At 45.9% G+C, this 15,353-nt stretch overlaps 1 protein-coding gene across 1 annotated transcript in view; it reads right to left on the bottom strand.

Moving 5' to 3' along the window:
* Nucleotides 1–15,353, bottom strand: part of LOC145360873 (phospholipid phosphatase 3-like) — a 93,875-nt gene that overhangs the window by 27,078 nt on the left and 51,444 nt on the right. Inside the window, exons 3-4 of the mRNA XM_080216373.1 lie at nt 4,254–4,534; nt 2,968–3,025 (exon numbers count right to left, since the gene is read on the bottom strand). Coding sequence (XP_080072499.1) covers nt 2,968–3,025; nt 4,254–4,534 — 339 coding nt within the window. The remainder of the gene's footprint in view (nt 1–2,967; nt 3,026–4,253; nt 4,535–15,353) is intronic.

Consider the following 15,353-nt stretch of genomic DNA (forward strand, 5'->3'; position numbering starts at 1 on the left):
ATGTGACAATAATAAATCAAATCCTGCCCATCTGAAAAGGTGCCACATTTAAAATGTTAAAGGAACAGCTATCACAATGTCATCCTTAATAAAATCTGACTGTGGATATTCAGGCTAGAGAGAACAGCGACCTTTCAGCAATATTGAGATTTACAAAAATTGTGCATGGATCATGAACACCAGAGGTTTAACCCTGGGGGTGTGTTGCTGCAGCTTCTGGGAACCACACTCCAATTACCCTCTCTCCAGCTTAATTTATTTTCGGGAACACGCTGCATGAGACTTAATCATCTTTCGCCTTGCTTTTTGTTCAACTTTACTCCCACACTGGGACTGTTTGTACCCCTGCAGCCCAGAACAAGATGATTAATCAGTCATCTCCTGTGAGCGGTGGTGTGAATGAAGCACCGGCTGTATTCAAAATGGTGGCTATGAATAGGCCCAGCCATTACTCATTCACTGGAATTGGGGCAAATGGTCCCTCGAGATAGCACATTGTAATCTGGTGAAAAGCTGCCTGTAACTTAGACTACACAGCTCCACGTGACTGCGAAACAACAGGTTCAGACTGAGCAAGAACAAAACACATTGAATAAAGGGGACAGTGCTCCATTGCGGAGAGTCTTTCGCAACTGAGGGAGTCTTTTCTGTGATATCAGTGAAACTCCCATCCCACTCTTTGACAAAGACGCTTTTTTTCTATTCCTCTTTATGTAATATTGGAGCGAGATGGGGAGAGAGAAAGAGCAAAGGGAGAGAGAAAGAGCAAAAGGGAGAGGGAAAGAGAGAAGGAGAGAAAGAGGGAGAGTAAGAAAGAGAGAGAGGGTGCGAGAAAGAGAGAGGGAGAGAGCAAGAAAGAGAGGGAGAGAAAGAGAGAAGGAGACAGAGAGAGGGAGAGAGAAAGAGAGGGAGCGAGAAGGAGAGAGAAAGGGAAAGGGGGAGAGAGACAGGAGAGAGAAGGGGAGAAACAGAACGAGAGAGGGAAAGAAAGGGAGAAAGAGTGGAATAGAGAGGGGGAGAGAAAGAGGGGGAGAGAGAAGGAGAGAGAAAGGGAAAGGGGGGGAGAGAGAGAGAGAGAGAAGAGAGAAGGGGAGAGACAGAAAGAGAGAGAGAGAAAGGGAAAATGAGTGGAATAGAGAGGGAGAGAGAAAGAGGGGGAGAGAAAGAAAGAAATAAAACAGAGAGCGAGAAAAAGAGAGAGGGGAAGAGAGAGAGAAAAAGACTTGTGAGCATCTCTCATGTAAACTGATAAGAGTTTACTGCACTTCAGGATTCTCCATTCGTCTGATCCAGGTCAATATGGGGTTATGATAAGGAGTGCAGGTCACTTTCATAAGTGAAAGGACATTTCTTTAATTAATACATTTAGTGAAAACAGGTTTCATGGCGAAAGTGACTTTGGTAACAGAAAATGTCACAATGTCTGTAAAATACATCAAAGTTACCAAAAAACAGCCCATTTGGTGCATCATTTTACCACAGGTCTCTATCCCAGCTCTTTCCAGAACATCTTCCCCAACCAGTTTATACAGTTGACTTTGACATTGTTCCCTGGTGATTTCTTTCCAAAACTGATTATGTTTTCAGGGGAAACGTGTTCATGTATGTGGCCTGCAGGCGTACTCACTTTGCTGACATGTGAATATGCTGTATAAGGTTGAGTTTTATTCCGTGTTTACCAGCACTGGTGTTAAGCAAAATACATGTTGGTAAAACTTGGCTAATTTTACCTCATGAAGCTAAGGTGGAGGGAACATTTTTCCAGTTAATTTTAACTCTAACACCCTTTCAGCAAGCTGCGGGGTTACCTCACCAGGAATCTTTCTACAGCGGAAAAAATTAATTCCTGTTATAAATTCAGGTATGAATATTGGACTGACTGAAAGATCCTAATATTCAGAAGTTAACATCGTGCATGGTGACTGCCAGGCTTATGTTTAATAGGGTTGTCTTCTTCTAAGGCAATCCCCTGGGGTCAAGGACGGTTTGCTTCCCCTTTGGTTCTGCTATTAGCCACCCAGCAGCCAATGAGTAATCTGTAGGTTCTGCCACATGTTGGTCAGGGAGGGTCAACAACTTTAGATTGTTACCTTTCCCTTCCATCCCCACTAATCTCTCCCTCGGTGTCAGAAACAAAGCAGAAAGGCTTCAACTTCAGGAAGCTTAGTGGAGGACATACCCCATCAACGGGGAAATGGTTGAGAGCTTCAAGTTTCTAGGTGTCCAGATCACCAACAATCTGCTGTTGTCCCCCCATGCTGACGCTATAGTTAAGAGAAGCCTCTAATTTCTCAGGAGGCCAAGGAAATTTGGCATGTCTGCTCCGGCTCTCACCAATTTTTACAGATGCACCATAGAAAGCACCTTTTCTGGATGTATCACAGCTTGCTATGGCTCCTGCTCTATCCAAAGCCGCAAGAAACAACAAAGGGTAGTGAATGTAACCCAATCCATCGCACAAACCAGCCTCCCATCCATTGATTCCTTCTACATTTCCCACTGCCTCGGAAAAGCAACCAGTATAATCAAGCACCCCCAGACATATTCTCTTTCACATTCTTCCGTTGCGAAAAAGATACAAAACTCTGAGGTCATGTACCAACCGACTCAAAAGCAGCTTCTTCCCTGAAAGTGAGACTTTTGAATGGACCTACCATATATTAAACTGATCTTTTTCTACACCCTAGCTAAGACTGGGTAACACTACTTTCTGCATGCTCTGCTTTTCTCCTATGTACTAAATGGAATCCTACTCAGAGCAAATCCAAATCCAAGCAAAACAGCTGAAAGTTGAGCAATTCTAGTAAGGAAGTGCTTAAATATGTGAATTTGTAAATATTTATCGTTGTTTTGTTGAAACGTTATATTGCTCTCCCCATTCCACAAAATGTTTCAATGGTAATTCAATCGGGTCAATACATGTTTAAACCCAGTAAGTTCAATAGAAGATGCCTAATAGGCACTTACCACAAGATAGAGGAGGGTGTACATTGCAAAGGAGGCATGTCCAGAGTAAAAGGACTTCCTAAAAATAAAACACAGTGAGACACTCAGGTTAAGGGCAAGCACTTTGTATCAGGGTGGAAATAAGCGCAAAATCTTCTGATGCCTCTGTTTGTTTGCCTTGGAGATTTCCATGGGTCAAACCTAATCTTCCTCTCACCTGACCTCTGCACACACTTTCCAGAAGAAGTCACTGGATGGTGATCAGCACTAGGAATGCTGACTTGTTATCCCCCTCCTCCCTTTACATGGGATATATGGCACAGGCCATTTGGCCCAACCTGCTGATACTGGTGTTTATGCCCCACTTGAATCTCCTCCCACCATAACCCTCTACTCTCTTTTCCCTCACATGCTTGTCAATTTCCCCCTTAAATATATCAATACTACTCACTTCAACACTCACTGTGGGCATGAGTTCAACATTCTCACCACTCCTTGGGAAAGGAAGTTTCTTCTGAATTCCTTTGATGGGAATCTTCTGCAATCCCTTGGATTTCTTGTGACTGTCTTATAATTGATGGCCTCTAGTTAGGTTCTCCTCCATATTGAATCATTGAATCCATCCAGTGCAGAAAGAGGCCATTCAGCCCATTGAGCCTGTAGTAAAACTGTCCTCTCCGCACCCCATCCCCATAATCCCTACTAATCCCTGACACTAAGAGGAAATTTAGCATGACCAATCCACCTAACCTGCACATCTTTGGACACTAAGGGGCAATTTAGCATGTCCAATCCATCTAACCCACACATCTTTGAAGTGGAAATATTCCCTCTGTATCCATTCCATCAAAACCCTTGATAATGTTTAATGTCTACTCGATCACCCCTCAGCTCTCTGTCTTAAAGAGAAAAGCCACCCAGCTTTTCGTCCATTCCTGATATGTATACATATCCCTGGTGCCATCTCTGCGAACCTTCTTCACCCTCCCCCCTTTTTGCATCTCAATCACCAAAGCCAATTTTAACACCTAATTGCTCCTTCAGTTGAGAACGATTAATCCAATGTACTTGGCCGATACAACTTGGGGCCTGCTGCACTCTATAAATGTGCCAGCCAGTATCTCGAGAGCTACTGTCACCCAATCCCAATGTGTGGGCATGACCATCTGTCCCACGTCTTAGGCTGAAGAAGCAAAGAGGGCAGGGGGGTGAAGCCAGCTAGGGGTGGGAGACCAAGGGAGAGGGAGAGTGTGAGAAGCATCAGTTAAAAAAAAGGCAAAAACTTCAGATCAACAAGATTGTCCTACCGTGCTTCAGTTTCTGCTGAGGTGTTCTCAGTGCAAACATAGTCGTCAATATATCCCCTCGAGCAATTAATTTTGGTGAAATCCGGTTTGCAGACATCCAGGAAATGGGGCCTCAACCTGCCAACAGCGACCTTGGCCAAATCGGTGAGGGACTGGCTGACGGCACAGCCAAAGAGGAAGCTGCCGACCTGTTTGTATATCACTGAGATGTAGGGGTTCGAGACAAATGACTTGGTTTTCTCATTCAAGAACCGGACTCTGTAGCTTTCACCAAACGCGATCTGTGGAGGAGGGGTGAGGGTGGGGGAATCAGAGGAGAAAGAAAGGGAAAAAAACGTAAAGATTTCGCAAAGGTTTATCACCTTCAACTTCCTTCTCTTCCTTCCCCTTGCATCCTTCCCTCTCTGTCATCTTACCATGGTCACAGCTATCACTGGGGGACATGGGATGGATGGGGTGGGGTGCTGCCAGTCACAGTCCTTTTCATAGAATCTACAGTGCAGAAGGAGGCCATTCAGCCCCTCCAGTCTGCACCAACTATAATCCCACCCAGACCCAATCCCCATAAACCCATGCATTTACCCTAGCTAGTCCCCTTGACACTAAGGGACAATTTAGCATGGCCAATCCACCTAAACCACACATCTTTATTTCCTTCACAGTTTGGACTAGAATTTGCAAAGCCAGTCTGGTCAGTTGAGGGCAAGTTGAACCTGAGCTGTCCACATTCAAGCAGCCCATGTGTAAATACAACAAGATCTGGACAATATCGAAGTTTGGTCTGACAAGTGGCAAGTAACATTTGCGCCACACAAATGCCAGGATTGACTATCACCAATAAGAGAGAATCTAACCACTACCACTTGACATCCAATGGTGTTACCATCATAGAATCCCCCCACCATTAACATCCTTGGGATTACCAGAAACTCAACTGGACTCATCACATAAACACAGTGACTACAAGCGGCTGGGAACACTGAGGAGAGTAATTCACCTCCTGACTCCTCAAGGCCTCTCCACCATCTACAAGGCACAAGTCAGGAGTGTGATGGAATACTCCCCACTTGCCTGGATGGGTGCAGCTCCAACAACACTCAAGAAGCTCGACACCATCCAGGACAAAGCAGCCCTGCTTGATTGGCACCCCATCCACGAACATCCACTCCCTCCACCACCGATGCTCAGTAGCAGCAGTGTGTACCATCTACAAGATGCACTACAGCAATTCACCAAAGATCCTTAGACAGCATCTTTTTTTCGCAGTTGCTGGGTCAAAATCCTGGAAGTCCCTCCCTTACGGCACTGTGCGTGTACCTACACCACATGAACTGAGAGGTTCAAGAAAGCAGCTCACCACTATCTTCTCAAGGGGCAACTAGGGATGGGCAATAAATGTTGGCCTAGACAGCAATGCCCATGTCCTATGAAATAGTATAAAAATAAATTGAAGTTTCATCACCTACAAGGGCTACTAACACTTGACTGTGTGAATGCAAGCTATTGGAACGATGATTGCAAATCTTTGATTTGATTTGATTTATTCTTGTCACATGTATTAGCAAACAGTGAAAAGTATTGTTTCTTGCGCACTATATAGACAGAGCATACCATTCATAGGGAAGGAAAGAAGATGGCGCAGAATGTAGCGTTACAGTCATAGCTAGGGTGTAGAGAAAGATCAACTTAATGTGAGATAGGTCCATTCAAACGTCTGACGGCAGCAGGGGAAAAGCTGTTCTTGAGTCGGTCGGTATGTTTTTACCTGTGTCTACCTTGGCAATTGAGCTGTCGATTTGTTATTGTCACGTGCATTAGTTTACAGTGAAAAGTATTGTTTCTTGCACACTACACAGACAAAATATACTGTTCACGGGGAGAAGGAAAGGACAGAGTGCAGAATGTAGGGTTACAGTCATAGTGAGGGTGTGGAGAAAGATCAATTTAATATAAAGTAGGTCCATTCTAAAGTCTGACAGCAGCAGGGAAGTAACTGATCTTGAGTTTGTTGGTCAGTGACCTCAGACTTTTGTATCTTTTTCCTGACAGAAGAAGGTGGAAGAGAGAATGTGCGGGGTGCGTGGGGATCTTAATTATGCTGGCTGCTTTGCTGAGGCAGCAGGAAGTGTAGACAGAGTCAATGGATGGGAGGCTGCTTTGCGTGATGGACTGGGCTATGAGCTAATCTCCATGTGGCTGAACTTTTCCCTTATCTCTGACCGATCCCACACTTCAAACTCTGTGAAAATTAAACATGGGTCCCTGTGGCCTCGTTATCCATTAGCAATTTAGTTATTACAATCCAAGGACACAGAGTCAGACAAGACTATTGTTATATTAAGGCATTTTTGGTCTGTAGCGGAAGCTGACAAGTAAGCTTTTGGCACTGTGTAGTTGGTGAATTATATCATTGTTGTACGCTTAAGGTACAAGTTGACCTTTGCGCTTCCTGAAAATAAATATCCCTACCAAATAAAGCGAGATTCTATTTGGGTCTCTAACAGTGAGAAACACATTTCAGTTGACTGGCCTCACCCCATCTTCCCTGGCTGTGTTTTCCACAGACCTTTACAGAAGGAAGTTCTCAGAATCTAAGGCAGAATTGACAGCTGTGATGTCAGCGCAGGTCCAATGCCAAGATAAAAGCTGTGGCATACCAGTAAGCTACAACTCCATCCCGGCATCGTTAATCACCCAGGACAACGTGAAACAGGTCCTGTGCAGTTGACGTCGGACTTGTAAATAAACAACAGGAATTCCAGGTACAAACTGCTGACATAGGTTTGTTGCACGTTCACCCCTTCTTGTCTGGGAAAACAGCATTTGTGCCAACAAGAGCTCGCAGTGGGGCAAAAGACAACTGTCTTTCTTCAGTGTCCAGTGCTCACTGTTCTGTCCAAGTTGAGAGCGATGGATGAACAGAAAATACCTTGCTTCGTTAAGCTTTCCAAGTCAACGCCAAATTAGTGTTTAGTAATATTCCTAATGTTGTCCAATCCTTTCAGATGCATCTTCAAATCCTTAGAATCATACAGTCTCTACAGTGCAGAAGGAGGCTATTCGGCCTGACAAGCCTGCACCAAGAACAATCCCACCCAAGTCCTATCCCCACAACCCCACGTATTTACCTTCCTAATACCTGACACTAAAGGGCAATTTAGCATGGTCAATCATCCTAACCTGCATACTTTTTGCACCTGCATGGTGGCAAAGTGATGAGCACTGCTGCCTCACAGTGCCGGGGACTCGGATTCGATTCCCAGCTGGGTCACTGCCTACATGGAGTTTGCATGTTCTCCCCGTGTCTGTGTGGGTTTCCTCTGGGTGCTCCTGTTTCCTCCCACAGTCCGAAAGACGTGCTGGTTAGGGTGCATTGGCCATGCTAAATTTTCCCTCAGTGTACCTGAACAGGCGCTGGAGTGTGGTGACTAGGGGATTTTCACAGTAACTTCATTGCAGTGTTAATGTTAACCTACTGTGACACTAATAAATAAACTTTAAATGCCATCTACCTCAGCATTCCCCTTAAAAATTACGTATTTTTTAATAAAATCATTTCTGATTTTTCTAAAAGGTGTGGAACACCAGCTAATTCTGCTCAGAGCTCCCATCTTGTCACAGGAATCAAGTGCAGTAAACATTTGTATTACCCCCTCCAAGGCAAGTAAATCCTTCCTCAGGTAGATGTCCCTTAAGTGAGGTCCCATCCGCTTGTTAATGTTCTGTAGAAGGGTCAATGGACTCAAAACATTAACATTGTTTCTCTCTTCACAAATGCTGCCAAACCTGCCGAATTTTTGATTTGATTTGATTTATTATTGTCCCATTGTATTGGGATGCGTTGAGAAGTATTGTTTCTTGCGCACCAACTCAACAACAGTTTCTTCCCTGCTGCCATCAGACTTTAGAATGGACCTACTTTATATTAAATTGATCTTTCTCTACACCCTAGCTATAACTGTAACGCTACATTCTGCACTCTCTCCTTTCCTTCTTCCCTATGAACTCTATGAACAGTATATTTTGTCCGTGTAGCTTGCAAGAAACAATATTTTTCACTGTGTAATAATACATGTGACAATAACAAATCGACAGCTCAATCGCCAAGGTGGACATAGGTAAACACATACCAACCGACTCAAGAACAGCTTGCTCAATGTATACCATTCATAGAGTACATAGGGCAGAAGGAAAGGAGAGAGTACAGAATACAGTGTTACAGTCACAGTTAGGGTGTAGAGAAAGATCAGTTTAATATAAGGTAGGTCCTTAGGACAGAAGAAGAGAGAATGTCCTGGGTGCGTGGCGTCCTTGAATATGCTGGCTGCTCTGCCAAGGCAGCGGGAAGTGTAGATGGAGTCAATGGATAGAGGCTGCTGTGTGTGATGGACTGGGCTACATTCACAATCCCTTGTAGTTTCTTGCAGTCTTGGTCAGAGCAGGAGCCATACCAAGCTGTGATAATCTGGAAAGGACGCTTTCTGTGGTGCATCTGCAAAAATTGATGAGAGTCATTGCGGACATGCCAAATTTCCTGAGTCTCTTGAGAAAACAGAGGCTTTCTGAAGTATAATGTCGACATGACAGGACTAGGACAGGTTGTTAGTGATCTGGAAACCTAGAAACTTGAAGTTGACGACCATTTCTATTTCATCCCCATTGATGTAGACAGGGGCATGTCCTCCACTAAGCTTCCTGAAGTTGATGACAATCTCCTTTGTTTTACTGACATTGAGGGAAAGATTATTGTCGTCGCATCAGTTCACCAGATTCTCTATCTCTTTCCTGTATTCTATCTCGTCATTATTCTGACGTAAGTGTTTTTTTATCCAGCATTTCCTGTTTTTATTAATGCTCGTTAGCGTTGTTGCTGATGATTCCATCGCACCAGTCACAAGCGATCACAGAATAATTCCAATGTCCTGTTGCTGTTACAATCATCTCTCAATTAACACCGCCAGCTCAGTTGGAGGGAACTTGCTGCGCACAAACTGGACTTTCGACCGTGGGATGGTGGCTGCATTTCACCAAGCGATTCGCTGGCTGCACAGTGCTGTGTGTCGTCCAGAGGTTACGGAGAGTCGTTGTCGAGATGCAACATTGCGTTTCGCCCACTAAACAAAATAAATTCAACACTTGGGACTTTAATCGTGGGGAGATCCAAAGACTGCTCAAGTTGCGGCTTAATGATATCATCTGCATGCCTTGATGGAATTCTTGCTAATCTTAGAGGTCCCACACTTCTTTTAAATTCCTTTTTGGGACATGGTTGTCGTTGACTGGCCAGTATTTACTGCCCATCGCTTGTTGCCCTTGGAGGGCAGTTGAGAGTCAACCACATTGTGTGGCTCTGGAGTCACATGTAGGCCAGACCGAGTAAGGATGGCAGATTTCCTTCCCTGAAGGACATTAGTGAACCGGATGGGGTTTTTCCGACAATGGTTTCATGGTCATCAGTAGATACTTAATTCCAGAATTTTTTTACCAAAACCAAAAGAGAAAACACTGGAAAATCTCAGCAGGTCTGGCAGCATGTGTAAGGGGAGAAAAGAGCTGACACTTGGACTCCAGTTGCACTTTCTCTTTTGGTTACAGATAACAGCCCCCACAGATATTTGCTTTTATGCAGATTTTTAATATTGAATTCAAATTCCACCAACTGCCATGGTGGGATTTGAACCCAGGTCCCCAGCACATTTGCTGAATTTCTGGATTAATAATCTAATACCACTAGGCCATCCACACATCCACCACTTCCGCCCCCACCACCTGAACCCAGCAGACTCCACGTTTGACAGAGAAAAGTAATCATTTTCTTCAGCGTCACACTAACCGTGTTAGTTCAGCTTCCTCCTGACCTTCCCCCGAGCTGCCCTCAGCGCGTAACCATTTCCACATGCTCCTGAAGTTACTAATTAATACAATCTGTCAACATGCCCTTTTCTCCCCCCATTATAAATGCAAATGACCTCATCAGGCACGGATCACAGGCTGCTTTCTCCCAGGGGTTATCTTCATGATTCACTGATTCTAGCTTGCCAAATGTAGCCCTCCAAAGTACAAGGGCCAGCAAGCAGATTTATTGTGTATCCATTCGAATGGGACTCCACATTCAGGAGCAACCCTTTGGTAAGTATTACTCAGTCCTTTTTGACCCTGAGAGGGCAATAAATGAGATAAAGTACATTTCACACCTGGATAATTACTTACTGCGGGCACAGTTCAAATAGTTTCTCCCCTCTCCTGCCCAAAACAAATTAGGTGTGCACTTCGTCAAACACAGCGAGAGGAAGTCTACTCGGTGACAAAAATAACCATTAAATAAAATCAGAGGGGATAAATAGTCATTGGTCCCATTAATCATTGCCATCCTGAATCCTTGTTTCATTATGTTCATTGACACCTCTCTCCCAACAGAATCAATCAGGTAGGAATGTTCCCTTCCTGTCGGGGAACACTTCAGCAGTCACGGGCATTCAGCCTCTGGTCTTCGGGTAAGCGTTCTCCAAGACGGCCTTCATGACACATGACAATGCAGAATCGCCGAGCAGAAACTGATAGCCCAGTTCCGCACACATGAAGACAGCCTCAACCAGAATCTTGGGTTCATGTCACACTATCTGTAACCCCCACGACTTGCCCGGGCTTGCAAAATCTCACTAACTGTCCTGACTGGAGACAATTCACACCTCTTTAATCTGTGCTTAACCCACTCTCCACTCACATTGTCTGTACCTTTAAGACTAGATTACCTGTAAAGATTCACATTCCAGCCATTACCTTGTAATTGAGTTTATGTCTATATTTGCCCTGTTTGTGAAACAACTCCTGCACTCACCCGATTCAGGAGCGGCGCTCTAAAAGCTCATGCTACCAAATAAACCTGTTGGACTTTAACCTGGTGTTGTGAGACTAGTTACTGTCCCAACAGAATCATTTGATTTGTTTTATTATTGAGGTGGAGATGCCGGCGTTGGACTGGGGTGGGCACAGTAAGAAGTCTCACAACACCAGGTTAAAGCCCAGCAGGTTTATTTGGAATCACGAGCTTTCAGAGTGCTGCTCCTTCCTCAGGCGAGTGCAGGAAGGAGCAGTGCTCCAAAAGCTTGTGATTCCAAATAAACCTGTTGGACTTTAACTTGGTGTTGTGGGACTTCTTACTGATTTATTATTGTCACATGTATTGGGATACAGTGAAAAGAATTTCTTGTGTACTACACAGACAAAGTAGGTTGTTCACAGGGGAGAAGGAAAGAAGAGGGTGCAGAACATAGTGTTACAGTTATAGCGAGAGAAAGATCAGTTTAATATAAGACAGGTCTGTTCAAAAGTCTGATGGCAGCAGGGGAGCAGCTGTTCTTGAGTCGTTTGGTATGTGTTCTCATTTTTATTATTTTTTTCCTCTCAGAAGAAGTGGAAGAGAGTATGTCCAGGCTGTGTGGGGTCCTTGATGATACTGTGATATGTCCTTTTCAGATGTATCACAGCTTGGTACAGCTCCTGCTCTGTCCATGACTGCAAAAAACTACAAAGAGTCACGAACAAAGCCCAGTCCATCACACAAATCAGCCTCCCATCCATTGACTCTGTCTACACTTCCCGCTGTCTTGGAAAAGCAGCCAGCATAATCAAGGACCCCATGCACACCGGACATTCTCTCTTCCACCTTTTTCTTTCGGGAAAAAAGGTACAAAAGTCTGAGGCCACGTACCAACCGACTCAGGAACAGCTTCTTCCCTGCTGCCATCAGACTTTTGAATGGACCTACCATATATTAAGTTGATCTTTCTCTACACCTTAGCTATGACTGTAACACTACATTCTGCACTCTCTCCTTTCCTCCTCCCCCATGTACTCTATGAGCGGTATGCTCTGTCCGTATAGTGCAAGAAACAATACTTTTTACTGTATTCCAATACGAGACAATAATGAATCAAGTCAAAAGGAACTGGATTCTCAGGCCGTGAGCCTCTCTTTACTCTGCCCGAAACCTATTGGTCTTTCAGTACAAGGACTTGTCCCTGACTGAGTGTTGCAGAGTGGCACATCCAAAGCCCAGGTCTTGGTGCTGAGGGACGCACTCAAGCTTGGGGCACCCACCGCAGAGACGCAATGGGGGAAGGTCGCTGTCTAAAACCACCAATGTGAACCGAAGGGAAGGGAAAAGGAGAAAAGCCCCTTGGGCCATATGAATCATAGAATGGCAGGAGGGGGCTATTCAGCCCATCAAATCTTCACCAAGGCCACCCAGGCCTTATCCTCTTAACCTCTCATATTCACCCTGCTAATCCCCTTAACACCAGGGTTAATTTATTGTGGCTAATCCACATAACCAGTACATCTTTGGACTGTGGGAGGAAACCGGAGCATCCGGAGGAAACACACGCAGACACGGGGGGAATGTGCAAACTCCACACAGACAGAGACCTAAACCGGGAATCGAACCCAGGACCCTGGCGCTGTGAAGCAGCAGTGCTAACCACTGTGCCACATTGGATGTATATGGCAAATATTACACAAATCCCAATTGTAGGGAACATGTCAGAGTGCAACCTGATCTGTGTAGACAACTTTAAGTACCTTTGTAACCTTTTGTAATGACTATTTTGAAATGTCTGTCAGGCCATTTTGACTGTGGTGAAGCCCCTCAAGAGGGTAACTTGAGAGTTCAAACAGGATAAATGCAGAGAGAGAAAAAGCAAGGCCAAATGGGACTAAGTTACCCAGGCTCACAGCTTCCTGCACAATAATTCCTCTGGTAATTTAATATTATTTTCTTTGGTTGAGAAGATTTAATAGTGGCTTGCCGGGCAGGTGGCTTGCTGTGGAACAATAGTCACAAATCATGTGTCCAATATAAACTCTTGTCAGTGGAGAGAAAGCATAGAAAAGCCCAGGGCTGAACTGTGTGGAGGTTGTATTGCTGCCTCCCCTTGACCGCACCACCACCCCCCCCCACCCTTCCTGCAGCTGGAGATGGGCGGCAAGGTGGCACAATGGTTAGCACTGCTGGTGGGGGGGGGGGGAGCAGAAGAGCCAGGGGTCTCAGTTTGCCAGTCTGGTCAGCTGGGCAAACCTCCAGTGTCTGTGAGGCGGGAGAGAGCAGCACTCCGTGCCTGCCGAGGTGAATGTGGTCCGCCGGACCACCCAGCCGAAGCAGAGCCGCCGGACTCTCTCCTCTGACACCTTGCCCCCAGTGCAAGGAAGGATGCCAGCTGTGAGGCAGAACGCGCAAACACACGGTAAGCCACCCGAAACCCGTGGGACAACATTTGAAAACCACAGCAAGGGAGTCAAAAAAGTGTAGTGTGACTGGGAGCTGGAGTTCACACCCAAACCCCTTCCCTGCCTCTGCCCCCTGACACTGCCAGATGTGGGGGACGGGCACATAGAACACGACGGATGGCTCGCCCATCACCGGTGGGCACGAGCTCAGACATCAACAGCCCACCCGCCATTTTGGAAAAATGATAACTAATGGAGGTTGATAACAAGCCAATTGAGGATCTATTATATATAGTATATGAGGAAAGGTTGTGTTGTCCATGCCATAGTTGGTCTGGGCAGGCGGGCAATAGGTAGAAATCTTTTTAAACACAACTTGTTATTAAGAAGGGAGAGGAAGGGGGACAAGTCCTTTGTGAGGCTGCATTGGGCACACAACTCCACGATAATTCCCTGCCTTTGTGCCTACTCCGCCTGGCCTCCAAATCCTGCTCCCCCTACCCATACAGCCACAGAAAAGTTATAGCACAGAAGGAGGCCATTTGGCCCACCTTGTCCATGCCAGCCCAAGGATATCCAGATGCCCTTTCTAATCCCACACCTGGCCCATAGCCCTGCAGCTTACAGCATTAAAGCGGCAAATCTTTTTAAAAGAGTTTAGAGTCTCTGCCTCCACCACAACTCTGGCAGCTAATTCCAGACACCCAACCTTTGTATAAGGAAGTTCTTCCTCATGCCCCCCTCTACACCTACTGCCACATATCCTGAATCTTTGTCCCTTGGTTCTAGAATTCTCCAACAAAGGAAATAATTTTATCCTGCCAACTTTACTTCTTCCCTTTATAATTATGTACACTTTAATTGTCCCTCAGCCTTCTCTGCTCCAGGGAAAATAACCCCAATCTATCCAATCTATCTTTGTAGCTATGCTTTTCTAGCCCTGGCAACATTCTTGTAAACCTCCTCTGCATTCTCTCTAGAGCAATTGCGTCCTTCCTGTAATATGTTGACCTGAACTGCACGCAATACTCCAGTTGTGGCCTCACTCGTATTTTATACAATTCCAACATTTATATCCTTACTTTTATATTCTATATCTCTGCCAATGAAGGAGAGCATTTCATATGCCTCTTTACAACCCTTGTCTACTTGAACTTCTGCCTTTAGGGTCCTGTGTATGTGTACACCAGGATCTCTTACTTCATCCACGCCTCTTCATATATTCCCATTTATTGTGTATTCTCTATTATTGTTTAACCTCCCTAAATGCCTTATCTTACACTTTTCTGTGTTAAAATCCATCTGTCACTTTCCGCCCTCTCCACCAACCCATCGATATCTGATCCTAAAAGCTGAAGATCTACCTCCTGGTCCATTGCTCTGCTGCCTGGAGCCTGCCTGCTTGGAGCCTGCCATCTGAACCTGTCTGCCTAGGGCCTGTCTGCCTGGAGACTGCCTGCCTGGGGCCTGCTTGGTGCTTGCCTGGACCCTGCCATCTGGACCTGCCTGGTTGGTGCCTGACTGGAGCCTGCCTGCCTGGAGCTTGCCATCTGGACCTGCCTGCCTGGGGCCTGCCCACCTTGGGTCTGTCTGCCTGGGGCCTGTCCGCCTGGAGCCTGCCCACCTCGAGCATGTCCGCCTGGGGCCTGTCCGCCTGGGGTCTGTCCGCCTGGGACCTGTCCCTGTCTGCCTGGGGCCTGTCTGCCTGAGACCTGCCGGCCTGGAGCCTGCCATCTGGACCTGCCTGCCTGGAGCCTGCCATCTGGACCTGCCTGCCTGGAGCTTGCCATCTGGACCTGCCTGCCTGGGGCCTGCCCACCTTGGGCCTGTCTGCCTGGGGCCTGTCCGCCTGGAGCCTGCCCACCACGAGCATGT

Source organism: Carcharhinus amblyrhynchos, chromosome 33 (genome assembly GCF_965287045.1).
Source record: "Carcharhinus amblyrhynchos chromosome 33, sCarAmb.v2.hapA, whole genome shotgun sequence".
NCBI lineage: Eukaryota > Metazoa > Chordata > Chondrichthyes > Carcharhiniformes > Carcharhinidae > Carcharhinus > Carcharhinus amblyrhynchos.